General features: G+C 39.7%; 1 protein-coding gene across 3 annotated transcripts in view; it reads right to left on the reverse strand.

Moving 5' to 3' along the window:
- Positions 1 to 20,177, reverse strand: part of LOC126412696 (branched-chain-amino-acid aminotransferase, cytosolic) — a 125,947-nt gene that overhangs the window by 13,974 nt on the left and 91,796 nt on the right. Inside the window, exons 1-4 of one of the 3 annotated variants that reach the window (XM_050082408.1) lie at positions 19,362 to 19,710; positions 16,944 to 17,021; positions 5,950 to 6,159; positions 1,175 to 1,405 (exon numbers count right to left, since the gene is read on the reverse strand). In XM_050082408.1, coding sequence (XP_049938365.1) covers positions 1,175 to 1,405; positions 5,950 to 6,159; positions 16,944 to 17,021; positions 19,362 to 19,406 — 564 coding nt within the window. In that variant the 5' untranslated portion in view covers positions 19,407 to 19,710. Of the gene's footprint in view, positions 1 to 1,174; positions 1,406 to 5,949; positions 6,160 to 16,455; positions 16,567 to 16,943; positions 17,022 to 19,361; positions 19,711 to 20,177 lie in introns of those variants that run through there. The other 2 variants (XM_050082409.1, XM_050082410.1) reach the window with 2 other exon arrangements.

Below are 20,177 nucleotides of genomic sequence, written 5' to 3' on the forward strand. Positions count from 1 at the left end.
AGACTGCAGAAAGATAAACCTACATTTATAGCATTTGAAAAGGTTTAAATGGATGCACTTTTTGAAATTCTGAAGGTAGCAGAGACAAAATACAAGGAGCAAAAAGCTTATCCAGGATTTTCACAGAAACCTGATTGCAGTTATAAGAGCCAAAGGATATAGAGGGACAACAGTGACTGAGAAATGAACGACACACGGTTGTAGCCTATCCCTAAATTATGCAATTTGCACACTGAGCAAATTATGAGGGATATGAAGCAAAAATTTAAAAATGGAATTAAAGTTCCATGATAAGAAATAAAAACTGCAACATTTGCTGATGACATCAGAGATGACGAAGGACTAGAAAGAGCAGTTGAATGGAATGGATGGTGACGGAAAGATGTTATAAAATGAACAGCAAGTAAAGTACAATAAAGGTAATGGAGTGTAGACGAGTTAAATGAAACAAGGTTGTAAGAATTAAATTATGAGTAGCACATGAGTTTTACTATTTGGTCACAAAAATAAATAATGGTGGAGGAAGTAGAAAGAATATAAAATGCAGACTAGCAATAGCAAGAAAAACATTCACAAAAAGAGGAAGTTGTTAACATCTAATATAAATTTAAGTGTTAGGAAGGTTTTCTGAGGGTATTTGTCAGTATTGCATGGAAGTGAAACGTACACAATACGCAGTTCAGACAAGAACAGAATAGAAGCTTTCAAAGTGTGGTGCTATGGAAGAACACAAGATTAGATGGGTAGATCAAACAACTAGAACAAAGGTACCAAATCAAAGTTGGGGAAAAAAGATTTACAGCACAACTTGACTAAAAGAAACGATCAGCTAATAGGACACATCCTAAAGCACCAAAGATTAGTTAATTTGGCAATCGCGGAATGAGGGGGTGGGGGAGGGAGGTGGGGAGGGGGAGTACAAATTGTGGAGGACGACCTACACATGAATACAGCAAGTACATTAAAATGAACATAGGTTGCAGTTATTATGCACAGATGAAGAGACTTATATAGGTTAGACTACCATGGAGAGCTGCAGCAAACCAGTTTTTGGACAGAAGGCCATAACAACTCAACCTATTATTGCACTAAACACAAAGAAAAATAAGCAAAGGCATAACAATTAAGATGGCGAAAGATTTTATATTTTATTTAAGTATGAATAGCTACTTACATCAATGCCTATAATTGTTGGACGGATGTATAAACTTGATGCCTCAGAGTGTGGAACCCACTCCTGGTCTATAAGAATCAGACGACACAAACATCTGATCAATTCATCACCATCAAATGTTGGTAAACTTGTACGAGCTGCTGAACCATTCATACGACGCATATTGAGATCTGGTCTAAATAATCTAATTTTATCATCAACTCCACGATATGCCTTCATACCTTCAAAGACCTGGAAGAAAGAGTGCTTTCAAGTTGTAAGAACTGTGGTGTTACATTAAGGATATTAATTAATTTAAAACTGAATGACTCAAACTACTTTCACATGAACATTTCCTTAATGCAGAAGACTTAAGATTTCTAGATCTAGACAATTCTACCAAATCTTATTGAGGGGAGGAGTAAATTGTAGCTTCCTCTGATAGCCAACAAGAAAGGAAAAGACAAAAGGCAGGAATACAAGAAAGATAGAAAATACAGAACAGTTGTATCAGCTATGGTGCATATCCCTGATTGCCTGTGTGTCAAAGTTTGCCCACATCTTCTTGTGGTTGAGCATGTAAGCTGAAACTGCCTGTTTTGGAGGCTTTGCATCCCACCTGCTCTTTTATATAACCATCTAAAATTACTACAGTGGATTCACAAAGTCTTTCTGCAGTGGTGAGCTCCATGTGTCTCACCTTGCAGGGCAAGTGAGATGAGCAGCACATTCATGTCACTTTGCAACCTAGGGGCTGGGACTCACTGACAGTGGCTGCAGTTATGTTGAGAGATGGGATTCAACATTACTACTATTAAAACAAGAAGTTAATTACTTACATTAATTACAATTAAATACACTGTCCTCACCAATTCCTCTTTCTTGAAGGCACAGTTCAACATGTTTACATTTACTTGAGAACACCTTTACTAATGTTTCATATGTAATTGAATGTAGGTAATCAATTACCGTTGTCTTTGGGTTTTGATACACAAATGTTTTAGCCGCACTCCAAAGGAAATAGCTGAACAGAGGCAGATCTGGTGAGCATGGGGGCCAGAGACGTTTCCATCTCCGTAGATTTCATCTAAAAGCTGTAGCAACTGGCAGCAGCATTGTCTCAATGGAAAAATGAATGATTGATCTGATTTTCAGTCATCAGGGCACTAAATGGATAAATTACCTGGGAACAACAGAAATTGTAAATGGAAGTAGTATTGAAAAAGATCAGTCCTATAATTCGCACTCCTGTTATGGCAATCTACAAAATTTTTTCTGTGAGCAATGGTGTTTCTCTGAAGACATGTGTATTGTTGGATGACCAAATTCACGAATTTTTTGTATTAATGTAGCCAGATAGGTAAAACCAAGCCTCATCAGTGAAAAAGGTGCGATCTAAAACATTAATTCCATTTCAGTTAACTCGCTGAAACCATTCACAATATGCTATTCATTTCTCATGGTACATTCAAATAAATTGTCGCACAGCAGTAATTCTATCCAGATAAATCCCCAGTTCTTTTGTTACAGCCTTATGTACTGTCATAAGATGGACTTCAGGTTCCTGCAATAATTCCTCACTGATTTTGTTGAATTCTGCACACAATGTCCAAAACATCTCCAAGCTTCCATTCTGCTCAAATTGTGTGCCTTCCAGTTTGTTGTGCATCATGAACTGAACCTGTTATTTGGAATTTGTAATTAAATAATGTACAGTGTCACAATGTGGACATCTCAAAGCAGGAAAATGCAATCTAAATTGCCACCTCACATGCTCCACAAAGTTCCCTCCTGCAACTCAGCTTACATAAGATCTAGACAATAACACAGCTAACTGCTACAACACACATGCAACACAACTACCCGTACCCAACCACTGCAGGTCCACAGAACACACACAGGTGAGACTTGTATGTGCTGCCAACCTTACTCTCCCCACAAGGCATGGCATGCGAGGCACGCCACTGTGGACGGACTTTGTGGACACATGGTGCAATGTACATTCAGCAAAATGTGGCAGGATGAAAGATGAGAAAGCTTGCAAATTATGTAGTCCGTCACTTGTCTATCTCTCTTGTTCTAATTATATAAGCAAAAATCAATCTACAGCCAAGCCTCAAGACTAAAACAAATTGTAAATATAAAGCTAAGGACGAGATACACTGAATTATACCAGATGAAGCTCAACATCTGAACCGCAATATTCTCTCTCAGAGGCTCCAACAATAGGAGAGACGTGAATTTTAAAATTTTACCAGTGAAGTGGACAGTCTGTAACGCTACCGCCCTGCTCGGACGTACGTTAGCTCTATAAAGCCTGTACTGCAATAAGTTCACGGGCTTCACCTTATAAACAAGGATTTTAGTACATTAGTTGACCGCGTGTACCTAATAGAAGCAAGATCGGACTTATACTCAGTCAATAACTACAGTGATGCATCAAGCAAATGTAAAGTATAATTACTCTTTCGCATGGACAAGAAGTACACACAGTAGATGCTACCTATAATTAATAACTTGGTCGCCAGCCTACTTAGGCAATGAGTGAGTTTTTCCTTGTACAAGTGGGTGCATGTACAAGCATAACTACACGTAGTAACGTTGCCTTATATGGCAAAGTTTGGAACCAAAAAAAATCCACTGAACTAAAGTTTTCTCCTTTTGTATTAATTTGGACGAGCTAAAATTACACAACACCACACAGTAATGATTACTACGAACTGCATTTTGTATGTTGAGCAGACTGAAATCGGGCATAGATTGCCCTAGCATCGACAATCTTGAAAGTACACACACAATATCACTATTAATGATGGAAAAACACTAATACACTTAGGATTAATATAGACTTAGCTTTACTGGTCAAATCTGAACAACACATTTCAAGGTTTGAAAGAATGGACAAGAGAAGGGGGGGGGGGGGGGGGACCCTGAAACTGTTATGGTCGTTAAACTGAAACTATTAAGTACTGAAGGCAAATTAACACTCAAAATTATGAATCTATGGATAACTACTCTTTTGTCTTACTTCTGAATAATTCAACTGTCATTATTTCTGTCTCAAATTAATTAAATAACATCGCTAACACAATTCAAAAAACTCTCTTCCAACTTAGTCATGCTTTTGTTCTTTACCAACATTTGCAATAACACACAGAACTTTAGACTCCTTTATGGCATAGATTAATCTGCTGATAATTTTCATTAACACTAACATTAAACTTTCAGTTCAGGATACTCGGGTTGCACAATACGAGGTAAGGACCCTGTCTAGGTCAGTGATCAGGATAAGTCACGGCTAAGGCAATGCTGGTAAAAGTCACGTTATTACTGAACAGTCAGAAACATTTTCGACACTGGTCCACACAGATACACTTCTAAAGATGAAATAAATGTTTGACCTGTGCAAGTCGGTGCGGCGGATGGCGGGCAGCGAGATAGCGAGAAGCACGGCACACATGCAAGCACGGCTAAGGCTCTCACTGCAGCGGCACTTTCCTTCTTCTTAGCGTCGTTATCTTTCCAACTTTGTGCCTCAGAATATAGCCATGCCAAGTAGTCGTCGGAATCGGTTCATCCGAGGCTCAATGGAATCCACTTTTCCTGGGTAGCCTCCTCGGTACAGTACGTGTACTTCCGAACGATGCCCAACTCCGACTGTTGTTTGCCTCCGACTGTAATACTGTGTCCGTTGTGCCGAACCGCGCCAGTGTGCATTTTCCCACCTCGCCTGCCTCCACCTTTTCCCACTCCCCTACAGGTAGGGTATTCACCACAGGTTTTCTACTACACATATCCTAATGCATTACCTATGTATGGACCAAGTGTATAAATTACAATTTTCACATCTTACAATAGTTTTAACATTGATTACCACATTATTTGAAATCTAACATAAATAATAATATTCATTTCAAAAGTTGCTCACAGTCTCTTTAACATAACGATACGAACCGAAAAAAAAGTTCAAAACATTGCTTACATTAATTTATCTAAATTCATAAAGAAAAAAATTATTATATGTACAGTTGTCATTACAAGTCAATGAAGTTTTGCACTTGCAATCAACATAAATAACATCGCTGCACAATATTTCAACTGGGCATCTGCAATCATCCTCAAGTGAGTCATCTAAGACTAATGAAGGCATTCACCTTCTTGCAATTTATTAGCACACTGTTTGTATTCCGTGTGTGCATTAAGACCGTGGTGACTGTACTACTGTTGTATGAAATACTCCATAAGATGTGAGATGAGAATAAGTAGTTAAAGATATAAAGTCAACAACACATGTGGAAACCAAATTCATTAGATCAACACCATAAATATTTCACTCACAGGGCTAAACAAGAAAGAGATATTATCTGTAGCCTCAAAATTTTGCTGCAACTGAAGAAATATAGGAAAATCAGCAAAATGTCAGACATGACATGGTGCATCTACAGGATGCAATGGGCAATGGAAATCCAATCAGTAAGGAGCAGATAGAAAAAAAAAGGACAAGAAAAAATGCCCCTCTCCCACCTCAAAATATCGTAAAAAGTAAATGGGTATAAGCCAGTGATTTTGCAAATAATACCTACATTTTATTTACTTTTAATAAAATTTACATTCATTAAAATACGTACTGTTGAGAGTGGCAATATTATATTGAATGCTGGTAAACCAATGTATAATAACTGTTATGGAATGAAATCATTACAAATATTTTGTAAGCACAGTAAACATTTGAAGGCTTTTTGTGATCAACGTGACAAATTTTGAAACAAATAAGCAAACTTAAGTATTGTACTAACCTCGATGGCATAATGCAAAACTTTAGCAGCTGGATGTAATACGAGATTCTCCATAGGTGTAATTTCTGGTTTCTGCCATCCACCCAATGATGCATGGTATGCAACCTTCAGCATATGATCAGTAAAATGTTTGCCAAACTGAAGTTCACTAACATCTGGTTTAGAATGCAGTTCATCAGGTGATGCCAACCTCACAGACAAGTCTGAAAACTTAGAAAAAAAAGTATCTTCAAATAATTATCAGCAAGATAAAACACACACACACACACACACACACACACACACACACACACACACAGATTATATGAGACATCCACAAACTTTAACAATTGCTGGAATTACACCTGTCAACATGGCTGTTTGTGTTTGAAAGGGTTCAAATTACATAGTTCAACAGTCAGCTAACAGATGGGCTTGTTGGAGAAATAGCAAAAACCAGTCTAGAAATTTATGGACTACACTGTGCATTCCCATTTCTGCTCTCTCTCCCTCTCTTCACTTTCAGTTTCTTTAATACTTTCTTAACCCAATTTACTTACTAATCAGCCTGTCTATCCCAATTAACAATTTAACTCAGCAAATGGTGAATATCAGCTTTTCTTCACTTGTAATTCAGGTACTTTAATTTGTTGGAAGTGAATAAAAACCAGTTACCATCTGGTCAGTGTACTGGATCAACAGATACACACTAGACAGGATGAGAATTAATAACAGTAATACACATCAGCTGAGACTCTAACAACTTAGAATTGGCAGAGAGTAGCTCATCACAAAATTAGAGAGGTCCTTTGTCCTGTGTTGACAGCTTTTCCAGTTTGACACTTCTTGATGCTGTTGGAAGCCAGTTAGGGCACTTCAAGACCGGAAACCAGAGACATAAAGCAGGTGGCAACCATACACCGTAGCATGTAGGTTACATGAGGTAAACATTAACAGGAGTGGCATGCTAATGCAGATTCTCAGGGCAGTTGTCTCAGGGTAGATGTTTCAATTTAGAAAATTAATTGGTTACTCCAAACACCTTTTATATATAATTGTACGGTGCCACAGCACATGTTAGAAACAGGTATGTCTTAGCATTGCAGCAAGCATAGAGAGCAGCAACATCAGTGGATTCACACAGAGTGACATGGCAAATGAGTAAAACTGCCAGAACAGTGATCCCCACTCCAGAAGGGGTGACATAAAATACTGTTGTTGCTAGCCATACTATGACAAGCAGTGATATTTAGCTTTCAGCGGAATGCTGTAGGTATCAAACATGGAATTTGTAGTGCAAAGGCCAGGAACATGCCAGCCTACATAATAGGAGTAGGAGGCAGACCTGAACATGTTTGGCCAGAGGTGCCATGGTGGCATGAAGCCACATGTCAGATTAGCCAATGCCTATAAAGTACCAGTGGAATGGGGAGCCAACGGGAGAACAGATCACCACTGCAATCCTTAACAGACTGTGTATTTTTACATTCAGACAGTTATGCCAGAACATTTTGGGTACCAACTTGATGTCACTCAATGCCAGCTTTGCCCAAGATTCGATTCAAGTCTGTTTTCTCACTTGAAATGCTGCTCAAAAGTTTGTGCTTTATGATGAAGCTAGTGATTGCTACTTCTGTTAGCTATTACCTCTCAGAGTCAGACACAAACTTCTGCCAGCCCAACATTAAAATCCTTGCTTTTTCTAGCACTTACAAATAACCTTCACTGTAGTACACTAGTCTGAATGCAATAAACAAGTTTTACTTGGATCACTGCAATTCCTACAAGTATCTTATTGAGTCCCAAAATCCGCACCTCTCATATGTGCTCTGCAACTGTTTGGTGCTGATCTGAGTGATCATTGGTCCTTATTGGAAATTTGTCTTTCTTCAGTTGCTCTTAACCGCTCCAAAATACCAGACTGACCTGAACCCACCACTCCCCCCCCCCCCCCCCCCCCCCATCCCCAACTCCTTTTTTTTTTGTTTAAGTTCTCATACACTTTATCTATTCTATGTCACACTGTGATACCTCATATTTCACAAGAAAGCAACATTGCAAGCAATTTATTATTGGTAGCTTCTCCTCAGGACAGTTTTAATTTTTGACTAGAGGAACTAAAGGTCAAGAATGAATATTAAACAATTTTTACGATAAGCAACTTACACCTTACTGTATAAGCAGAAGTTCACAGGAATACTTTTAATACATGACTGTCGATCTCTATACATGCATTACAACTTAAACCACTGATGGTACTCTAGGTTCCAAATATTTTAGTCTCTCAGCTTGCACAGGTTGTTTTGGTTTCGTTTTGTTTTAGGGTGCAAAAACAACTAAGGTCATATGTGCCCGTGTTGGAGCCTTAGAACAATAATACAAAAAAGGATTTAAAAGCGACTACATGGTAAGCCCAATCAACGAAAGGAAAGAGAGCTACGAACAAGGACTTCCCCTTGGAGACAGGTCCACAAAATATGCCATAGAGACAATGGATATCCTGAACTAAAGATTAAATATCCTTTGCCATATTGCTACGATGAATAAAAAGTAAAACACGGTCGACAGCCTGTGCACTGTTTGCTAAAATGGCTGGTAACTCAGACGGCAAATGTAAATGAGAAAGTAAGTGGTTAAAAAATGGCATTCGGCCAGGAAATGGCAAACTATCAAAGATTGATGACAATGAGCACAAAGTGCTGGGGGATCACCACTTAACAAATGGTGATGGCTAAAACAACAGTGCCCAATACACAACCTAAATAAAATGATGTCCTCGTGATGGCCAAGCTGCTGGGAGAGGTTTAATTGCTCAGTACTTGTTCCCATGAAGGGAAGACCAGTGGTGATGCCACAGTGACATCACCTGCTGACAGATGGCAAAACGGAGATCATCAGAAGGTATGGAAGGACTAGCGGGCCGAGGTAGGAGAACTGCAGTCTTGGCAGCAGTGTCAGCAGTCCTGTTTCCAATCAGACCAATATTACTGGGAACCCACATAAACGTCACAGTGGTTTCCTTAAGAGCGAGTGAGTAGAAGCTTTCTTGGATCTGTTGCACTAAGGGATGATCTGTTTACAGCACACAGAGGCTCTGAAGGGCACTGGGGGAATCAGAGCAGAGGACACAATTGAAAAGCCTGTGTCACCAAATGTACTGCATGGCCTGATACAGTGCAAAAAGCTCTGCTGTAAATACTGAGCAGTGTTCTGGAAACCAATGCCGAAATCATTGGTGCCAATGATGAAAAGGTGAACACAGGCCGCTGCACTAAGTCAAGGTGGTGAAGGGTTCACATCCATTGGAAAAGTGGCAGGTAGCATGAAGTTAAGCTGCTGGAGCAATAGCCAAATACGAACTCCAGGAGATAAGAGAAGAGCAACGCGCCCCATACTGGCGGTCAAAGGAGTAAAGCTGTAAAGACAGTGGAAGAAACCCATTGCACCATCGGAAATTCATACAAATGGTTTTGCCAGTGGAAAAGTGAAAACCATTGTCACTGCTCCATGAGTAAAGGTGACTGAGACAAGTCTGTAGAGAACTTCAATAGATCGCAAAATTGTCAACAAAAAGTGAGCTGGAGATGGCCGTCGGAAGACAGGCCATAATATGGTTAATGGCTATAGCACAGAGGACAACGCTCAGGACAGAGCCCTAAGGCACCCCATTTTCCTAGATAAAGATGTCCAACAAGGCAGAATCCACACATACTTTGAAAACTCTGTCTTTTAAAAATTCCTGAAGGTAATGAGGCAGGCAGCCTTGAAAGCCCCACATTTAGAGATTTCAAAGGATATCAGTCCTCCAGCAGACGTTGTAGGCTTTCTCCAAACCAAAAAAATGTGGCCACAGTCTAGTACTTCCACAGAAAAGCGTTCAAGTCACAGGTTGACAAAGTGATGAGGTGGTCAACTGCAACTGTGCAGTGATTAGTAAATTGCAAGACTCTCAAGCCACCATTCCAGCCAGGCACAAATCATATGTTCAATCATCTTGCATACACAGCTGATGAGAGAAATGGTGCAGTAGCTTGAAGGAAGATGTTTTGTCCTTACTGGGCTTGGGTATGGAAGGGCATGACAGTGGTTTTGCACCAGCACCTGGAAAACATGCCATCTGCCCACAAGCAATTGTATGTATGAAGGAAAAAGTGTCTGCCCACAAGAGAAAGGGGTTGCAACATATGAATGTTAACTTCATCCAGCCCAGGGATGGAAGAGATCAAGATGAAGTGAGGGCATGATCTAGCTCCCTCATAGTAAGAATTCACAATTTTGTGAGGAGAAGGGTATGATCTGAGCTTCCTCCACTCATTTCCAATGGAGGAAGGCTGGGTGATAGTGGTTGGAACTTGAAATCTCCACAAGATAGCAGGGTAAGGTGCTGGATACAGTAATAGGGTCCACAATGACATCACCTGCTATGGTCAGTCTGGAAATTGGGGAACAGATCTCAGTCCCAGAGAGCCTTTGGAGGTTGGTGCACATGATGGAAGGGGGAGTGGAACTGTTAAAAGTACAAGTAAATGATATCCTGTTAGCTCTATTGCTATACCTAAGAATGCGACAGCGCTGCACACGCATCTGTTTATAACGAATACTGTTTACCATCGTAGGAAGATAGTTAAAATCGCACAGAGAATGTCTCCACACGTGAATTGCATCACAGCACACCTCAATACACCGAGGGATGGGGAACAGCTTGGTAAAGATGAAGTGAGAGGGATGGAACATTCTACGGTGGTAAGAATAATATTTGCATGGTATTCTACTTGGTCATCACAACTGGGGAAACATTGTTCACAGAAGGTCGCCAGGGAGGAGTAAAGCCTCTAGTCAGCCTTAGAAAGCTGTCAACTGGGTTTCAACTATGTGGGGTTTGAGTCAGCAAACGGATAGCACATGGGAAACGGACACTTGAGAACATGGAAGAGAGAATGGACCACTTCAAACAAGGGGAAAGCTGGAGAGTGCAGAATGAGAGGTCCAAATGTGAATAGGTGTGTGTGTGTGTGTGTGTGTGGAGTCTGAAAGGAACATGGGGATGTCAGTTTTAAGGCAGATGAGGTTGAGTCGATTGAGCAGGTCAGGCAAGAGAACAACTCTCCAACAGGTTTTGGAAGAGCCCCAAAGGGGATGGTGAGCACTGAAATCACCGAGCAGCAAAAAGGGGAGAAGGAGTTGACCAATAAGCTAGAGAAAATCTGCCCTGTTGATGCTGAATGACAAAGGGATGTACTCATTGCAAAGAGAAAAGGTGAAGTGAGGAAGGAAAATGCGGATTGCAACAGCCTGCAGCTGGGAGTTCAGTGAGATGCAATTTGAAATGCTGTCCCCAGGGGTGGGAGGGAGAAGGTCAAATTGGACTGGAAATAAATGCTAGAGGTCAAAGTGGGTGGGAGGATGCAATTTCGTTTTCTGGAGGCAGAACACAAGTGGACGCTGATGCCAAGAGCAGGCATAATTCCTCTTTGTTGGATCTATTGCAGTGAATGGTCTGTTGGAGGAGAGTCATGATGGGGAAAGGGGAGGAGGGAAAAAATATAGAGTTGTCACCTAAGCAGCTGCTGAGTGCCAGCTTCCCAAGACTCACTGCTACAGGGCACAGACGCTGGAGGATTCTATTCCATCAGAGCTACAGAGGTGATGGCACTTTCTCTGGGTTTAGCCTGCAGATTCCAGCACAGAAAAACAATTGGTGGTGCGCACCAGTGAAATGGAGATCGGAGAGGTACATTTGAATGTCTCTCTCGGTAAGATCATCAAGCGGGTAATTAATACCACATGAAGAATTCAACATTTGATGGCCCTCAACATGAATAGGATGGCTAAGAAGGAGCAAAGCTGCAACCAGTTGTTGTGCTTGAAAATCACAATTGGTCTCCAAAATCAAAGTGCCATTATGTAAATGAGAGCAGGATTTCCCAGGGTTTGCAATTGCATCAACACCTTTCTGAGTAAAAGAACGATTAACCGTAGAAAAGGACTGATCATCTTCAGTATGCGATACCATGAGAAACCGAGGTGCAGCTAGGAGATTCTTGAAATGTTTAGCCTCATTCAGTTTATGTTTATGAGACATAGTCCAAGATGGCGATCGACTCACTGTGAGAAAATCTTTCATGATTGCCAATGTCTTTGATGACGTGCTCCTTCCATCTGGGAGCCACCTCCCCTCCCCTCCCACCTCAGAGGGTAACTCACCGACCTTAGGTGGCTGTTCACACCTCAGGTCACACTTCCCGACTTCCTGGCAGAGGAATCAATTGGAAATTTGGGGAGGTGACAGCTCAGGTGGTACGTATGAACCCTACCTGTCGACTCAGGGTGGGGAATTCTGCATTACTCAATCACCTGTGATGTGTCAGACATGCGTGCTGGCCTTCAGGAGTGCACAGCAAGGAAGAATAAACAGCAAGGAACCTCAAACACAGAAGCGGAGGAAGGATAGGAGATGGAAAAAGAAAGAAACAAAGAAAGAAAAAAAAAACAGCACGGAAAGCGAGAAGGTGCTGCAAACACCAGGGCCCCATGGTAGCCATGCATGAACTCACCAAAGAGTGGTGAACCCCCTTGAGGGCACAGGTTGTTTTATAAGGGCATAACTGTTGATCCACCAGAAATACCCACACTGTTACCTTAGAAGTGTATACCAGGCAAGTCAACAAAATGAGCTTCATGACGAAATTTCTAACACATAATCCAACACCACATCCTCAAATTTTATTTTGAAAATTATTCATTGTCAAGAACTTTGTCCAGTTCACTGTGGCTTGAATGGCACAGTTCATTGTAAGTTTCTATCCTTGGTGATAGGTTTCTACCAACAAGGATGGTACCTCTTCTGAGAGTTTTTATGCTTATTTGGCTTCCTAGGCACTGCATCCTCCTAAACAATCGATTAAAAATACACAGACGGAAAAAAAAAAAATCTGCAATACCAAAAAGTAACTAATGTAGAGCAATGTCATTGCAGGAGTATATTTGTGTAGGTAACATATTTATTTGATTAACATTGCAAAATCACAGGTCGATGTAAGTGCTAGTTAAGCCATTGCAAATGTGAAATGCTGGTACATTAATAAGCAGTGTAACCACCAGAATGTTGAATGTAAGTACACAGATGTGCATGCATTGTGTTGTAAAGGTGCCAGAAGTCAGTATGTGGGATGGGGTCCCATGCTTGTTGCACCTGATCAGTAATTACAGGGATGGATAATGCTGTTTGTGGATGATGCTGGAGCTGCTATTCAATGATGTCCCATATGTGCTCGATTGGACACAGATCTGGTGAGCGAGCAGGCAAAGACAACATCCTGACACACTGACACACTGTAGAGCATGACGGATTACAATAGTGTTATGTTGGCAAAGAGTTATCCTGTTGGAAAGCACAACCTGGAATGCTATTCATAAGTGGCAGCATAACAGGTTGAATCACCAGACTGACATACAATTTTACAGTCAGGGTGCATGGGATAACCATGAGAGTGCTCCTGTTGTCATATTAAATTGCACCCCAGACAATAACTCCAGTGTGTATAGCACGCAGACAGGCTGGGTGCAGATCCACAACTGGTCTCCTCCTAACAACAAACTGCCATCTATGGCACTGAGGCAGAACCAGCTTTCATCATAAAATACAACAGATCTCACTTGACACCATTGAAGTCACAAATGGTGGTGGTTTGGGGTCGGTGGAATGCGTGATCCAGGGCATATGGTTCAGAGTTGCCCTTAGGTAACCGATTTGCAACAATTCATGGTTTCACCGTGGTGCCAAGTGCTGCTCAAATTGCTGCTGCAGGTGTAGTACGATGCACCAGAGCCATATACCAAACAAGATGGCCTTTCCTTTTAGCAGCGCCATGCGACAGTCTGGAGCCAGTCTTCTTGTAAGCCTATATTCTCATAACCACCACTGCCAGCAATCATATACAGTCACTACATGCCTGGCAAGTCTTTCTGCAACATTGCAGAAAGAACATTCAGCTCCTCATAGACCTATTACACAACTTTGTTCAAAGTCGAGTGAGGTGTTGACAATGGTGTCTATGTCGCCTTAAAAGCACCTTGACTTACATCAGCTCACCAAGCCCAATGTCAAAGGTAAGAAACTCTCATGATAGTTATGGCATTTATTTAAAGTAAGCCTGAATTTCATCCTCATAGTGGCATTACTAGCGCCATTCTTAAGTGACCGGCGTGACATTTAAACAGACATCATCCTTCAGATGTAAAAACACCTACCAACTTTTGTTTAGGTTGCAACGACTCTTTGTTGCTGTTACAGTTTTTTTTCTGTCAGTGTATGTCTAAATTCCTGTGATGGGGAATGCTCTATCTCCAATTATGTGTCATGAACAGTAAACAATAATAAACACCATGGAAACATCACAGAACCTGGAAAATTCATTTACAACTGTTGGTTATTTTACTCAAAATATTCAGTTTAAAGTCCTCTGCTGTCCATATAATTTTGATCTACAAATCTGGGACTCCTTGCACCACACTTGTTGATCACTGCAGGTAGGTGCACAAAGATGGTTTGACAAGTCTGGTGAAAAAGCAAGAAAAATATGCTTGCTTCGTATATAATTCATCTTACATCTCAACGGTCTCCATTGAGGGGTATACATTTGGTCCAGTAATCCTGCTTTTTCATCCCATCGGAAAACTAGGTGCTGTCAAGCTCTGGGAAATACTCGTTGACTGCAACTATCACTTCCTAATTTGATGAAAGTTACTTCCCAGCTAGCCAAAGTTTCAAGTTAGGGAACAAGAAGAAGTCACTTAGGGCTAAGTCTCATGAACAGGGTGGATGAGAAGCCAATTTAAAGTCCATTTCATGCACTTTTGTTGTTGCTGATGTGTGGGATAGTGCATTATCCTAGTGAAAGAGCACTGTGTCGCATGCCAACCTTGGTCTGTTTTCAGCCAGCACACATTCTAAATAATCCAACAATGAAGCATATGGGGTCCAGTTACGGTTCTATCTTTTTCCGAATAATCTACAAGGACCATTTCTTGGGAATCCCAAAAAACTGCCCATCATCTAACCACGTGACAAAAATGGACTTTTCCTTCTTCAGAGCACTTTCACCAGCATTTTTCCATTGTTCTGACAGCCGTTTTGAGTCTGCTGTGTAATGATGGCTCTAGGTTTCATCAACAATCACAAATTGGATCAGAAAGTCTTGTGGACTGCAACTACACATTGCCAGAAATTTTGTTGAAATGTTGTGCAAGATGCACTTCTGCTCAACTGTGAGCAATTGTCACACCCACCTTGCAACAACTTCTTAACAGCCAATTCTCCATGCAGAATATCATGCACTCCTTCAGATGAGATACCTACAGTCTCAGTAATCTCGCAAATCTGTATTCAGCAGTCTTGCAGTACCATACCATGGATTTTGTCAATGGTTTCTGTTGTTGTAATCTCAGTTGGATAGCCGGAGAACATTTCACTTTCAGTGCTTGTCCAACCGTGTTTAAATTCATTACTCCAAAAGCAACTGGTCTTCAATGATGATGTAGCATCTGCATGAACTTAATCCCTGTTTCAATTTGTGCATCAGTCCAACCCTTCACATGAAAATGTTTAATAACAGCATGAAGCTCTGTTTTCTCAGTTTTCAATTGCAGCCAACACACTGACCAATTCAAAAGATTGTCAATGATGAACCATATACTTTACATTGTTGAAATTCTTTATATGATTCATGAAATAATCAAGCTTTCCAACCATGAAAGCACAACAAAAATGTTTCATTCTCTTGAAAATTTACCATGCTTATCAAACCACCCTCCTATGAAAAGATAAAACTTATTTTTATTTAATTGCAATATTAGGTATGTTATTCTTTTAAATTATATCTGAGACAAGTTTCTAAAGAAAAAATAGTCTATGGAATTGAAGCTAGTATCAAACTTCAGTTCATCTGCAAGCTACAGAAAATTTAAAAACTTTATCATTATACCATCATACATAACATTTCAAATTTTAGATTAACTGCTGTGAATGAGTTAGTCTTATATGATAATATCAATAATAAAACATCAAAATAAGAGCAAAAATACAATGGCATAAGTCCGCTGAACTCTCAGCACCACTCATGTTCATTGCATATACTCAGAATGATTTTCAACACTGGCAAAAAGAAGAGGGAGGGGTAAAACAGAGAGAGCATCTCAACAAATGTCAGTAGTGGGTTTTCTTGAGAATGACACTGATATGAAAATTTTATGAGCATGTTATTAACATTCAGGGTTTTGCATACTGCAGGAATCCATTAATCACACATACAACCATCTCCACCAGCATTGCTAACATCGTTTGCAATATATGTGTAATGGAAGGCTTTCTAAATGCCAAAAGGAGACTTTTCTTCCAATTCAGTCCACACAAAATTTTGTAAATGTTGCTCTACTGAGTCACTACTTCTAAAGCCAAATAATGACTTACTATTGTTCTCTGTGTGTGTTTATATAATGTAGTCCTCTGACCTTACTGAATTTACTTACTTGCACACCATTTTTCTCTTTAGATGAACATCCTTGGATACTGTGGAGCTACTCAAAGAAAAACATGAAATAAGTAGATAACTAGGGCTTACAGACTGCTTTTAGCTCTTTATCTCATTGGCCTCACTACGCAGGCAATTACACACAAGTGATAAGCCGCACTGTGTTGCAATCAATATTCCAGTAACTTATGTGTGATGTATAAAGCACCACCAAGACTGAATGTGGTATTTCTATGGAATCCATTACCTTCTTATAAATTGTCATTTATCTCAAAGATACGTTTGTCTGATATGATTTCTGCAGGCAAGGAGCACAGTATGACTCCATGTACATCAGTGGCAAAATTTGCACTTTATCATGTTTGCAGCCACAAAAACATAATGGACGGCTGTTACAACTTATCAGAGCAGTAATAACAGCGTACTTTCTAGTGATCCTGAAAAGTGGCAAACAAAATAAACAAACTCCGCATATAAAATATTTACCTTGAAAGTATGATGCACTTTTAAAGACAACCTCCGAACTGATTTCACCTGGCTGTGGATGAGATTTCTGGAAAGAAACTACAAACACAATTAGTTATAAATCTGAATAGAGCACATAAAAGAGTTAAATAACAAGTGCAGTTAAGCATATCTGTCAGAGTCAAACTTATAAATTTTCATAATACTGAAAATGCCAAATAAGTGAATATTATATACAAAAGCATGAAATAATGCCATTAATAAATTAGCAGCAAATGCTCATGGTTTGTGAATGAGTGTGTTTTCTACTTCAGGAGAAGGCCTTTTGTCCAAAAGCTTAATGCTAGCAGTCTTTTCGTTGTACCTGTCTGTTACTCAGTTTCTTCTTTATATGCTGAGTGGCAATCAGTCTGTTGCATAATACCACCATTAAAAATTTTTAAATACTTTGAAAGATACTATAGCAATTTACACTTCTGCACTACAGTTTTGCAACACATTATGCAAACTATTACTGTTTCACAGTATGTACAATGGAAGACAGTATACAGCATTTCAATTGGTTATAATGCTTTTTTGTATTAAATAAGGAACTGTGTGTACATAGTACAATGAGAAGTTCCCTGTGCTATGCACTTGAAAATGGTGTGTAGTGTACAGATTTAAATATATTAGCAACACACTTAATCATGGCACACAAACTTCACAGAAAAATAACTTTGCTCATAAAAATAACTTGTCTGAACTCAGCATAAAGGTTTTCAGATTCAATTACTCATACTGTTTGACAGTGTAATTTAGTTGACTTTTTTGTCTTGTTAAAGATGCCTATTCAAAAGGCCACTGCAGAATGTATATTCAAAGCAAAAATGTAGGCAGCCTACTAGAACTACTAAAATTAAAGATAAATGTTTCTAAATACCAAAAATGGAAATAGAAATGGGCAAGAAAATTACCATCACTCAAACGCCATTTAAAATCATTCAAATTAAATGCAAGAGCTACAGATATTACAAATCAACAGTTCATTCTTTTGTGAGTGAAAGAAAATGTAGGCCTAATGCAAAAGATGCAGTGCATGATCAATGACTAACTTTCACCGTCACTTTGCATAAACCTTGCGCTACACTGTTTTTAACAGCTTTCCCAACTTGCTTCTGTTGCATCCATTGGTCTTTCAGCTCAAAAAGTACTTTCCCTTTCATGTGCAACAATGCTGCAAGCTTTAAAACTGATATAAAAACCAAAATTTCAGAAAGTGCAATGTCATCAAATAAATATGATGCCTTCCTTTTAAGACAAAGATCAGAATCTCTATGAGAAATTAATGACATCATAATGGAATCTCTCTCTGTATCTGTTTCCTCTTCACACTGACAATGGATAGTACAATTGCTACATACAGCTTTGAATGGAGTACAAGGAGACTAATGCATTCATTTAAATTGTGAATAAACGATTTCACATTTACACTGCCATTTTTATTATTATTATTTTTTTTTTTTTCGTTTGGAGTGCTACAACTGATCTTTGATCCAAAATCAGTCTACTGGACCTGTTCCAACCACTGAAAAAATGCTAGCAGTACAGTTTGAAATAATAATCTTCCATTGTGTCTCACTGAAATTTGTATCACAGACAACAGCCCATACGAGATTAGAAACTTTAAACGTAATGCTTTGGTAGAACAGGGTGAAGTCACAATGAAGTGGAAATAACTAGTTCTATTTTTAAAAATCATTACCAACCAACACAATTCAGAGACATACACTACGACTTGTGATCTGGCAGCAGTCTTATTAATGGAGAACTACTGAGGGCTGGATCACTACAGCAAGCATAAGTTTATTTGTACATAAGCACTTTCATTAGTTGCCCTCCCACGTTCCCTGCGTGCCTAGAGATTGGCAAGGATGATATGGGCTGTTAAGTTAAATATGGCTATATGAGGATAGTTGCCACAAAAATTTATTTGATGATGTATTTATAGCGTGCGCTCACAGAGCCATGAAGGACCTATAGTGCTGAATCATTCACTCACTTCACCAGATATCAACAAGGAGCTAAAAAAAATCTGGACATACATAAATGATACATGCCCATGGCGAATACATACGAGATTATCAGAACACACACACACACACACACACACACACACACACATACATAATATACAAACGGGCGTCCAGTATATTCCATCAAGGAAGAGTGCCGGAGATATTTGGAATTAAAATACCACGGACACACAAAATATTGTCTTAAAGTCGTCCACTCTGAACACAGTTCCTGGTTTATTACGGAAGACACCGAAATTCGACCTTTAGTTCCATGATGATACTATTTCACCTGCAGACTCCAACAGGACACACAGCAATTACGCTAGCAAAACAAAAATAACCTACTCATTTCTTCTAAACTAAAGATGTTTCGCATACACACCTTGCGTAGTAACAACAGCTGCGAAAAATGTGTAAGCCGTGCCATTTCAATCCCGTTTACACAAGTATCACTTTAACACGATCAACAAAACGAAGACGGAATGTTGTTAATTGGTTGCCTCGGCACAACGAACAGATTGTCTTGGTAATACTCTTTACGTCTTTGGAACATAATAAGTGTTTAAAACGCACTGTCACCTCTGTATCACATTCATATTATTTTAAGTCAGCTGGTCCACAGTTACTGCGTTTACACTAACTTGTAAACAGACGCGCGCTCCGTAGCTTACTAACACGCATTCACTTCGCGAGCGCTTTCCCTCGTGCGACGCTATACTGTCTGATGAACACTACAGGGCCACCAACATAAGCTAGCGAATGGAGCATCTCCGACCTACGTTATGCTGCCAACAGAAGCAAAAACGACTTATCTCTAACGTGACATCATATCAACAAATGCGAAACAAACAGTCTTACGAAACATTTCGGGTTGCTCAATTTGTGCGTTAATCTGTGAGACTTCGGCAGTGAAGCCCACTCTGTTTGTCTTATTGTCTGCCTGTTGATTCTCAGTGTCATTTCCAACCTGTTCAGCGTTGAGCGATGCTTCTTCCTCGTCTTTTCGAGTGCAGCATTGAATTTTTGCACCTTGTGAAATAATGTCAGCTTTACAAAGAGTCATTAAACTTAGGATCCCTTCGTAATATGTAATGATGAACGTTATCTTTCTGAAAGCCCAAGCCATTCAAAGGAAAAACCTAAAAGAACCCAATAGCAAAAAATAACAGTATTTTTGTTCGTCTCATGGGATTGAATG

The sequence above is a fragment of the Schistocerca serialis genome, chromosome 7 (genome assembly GCF_023864345.2).
Source record: "Schistocerca serialis cubense isolate TAMUIC-IGC-003099 chromosome 7, iqSchSeri2.2, whole genome shotgun sequence".
Taxonomy (NCBI): Eukaryota; Metazoa; Arthropoda; class Insecta; order Orthoptera; family Acrididae; genus Schistocerca; species Schistocerca serialis.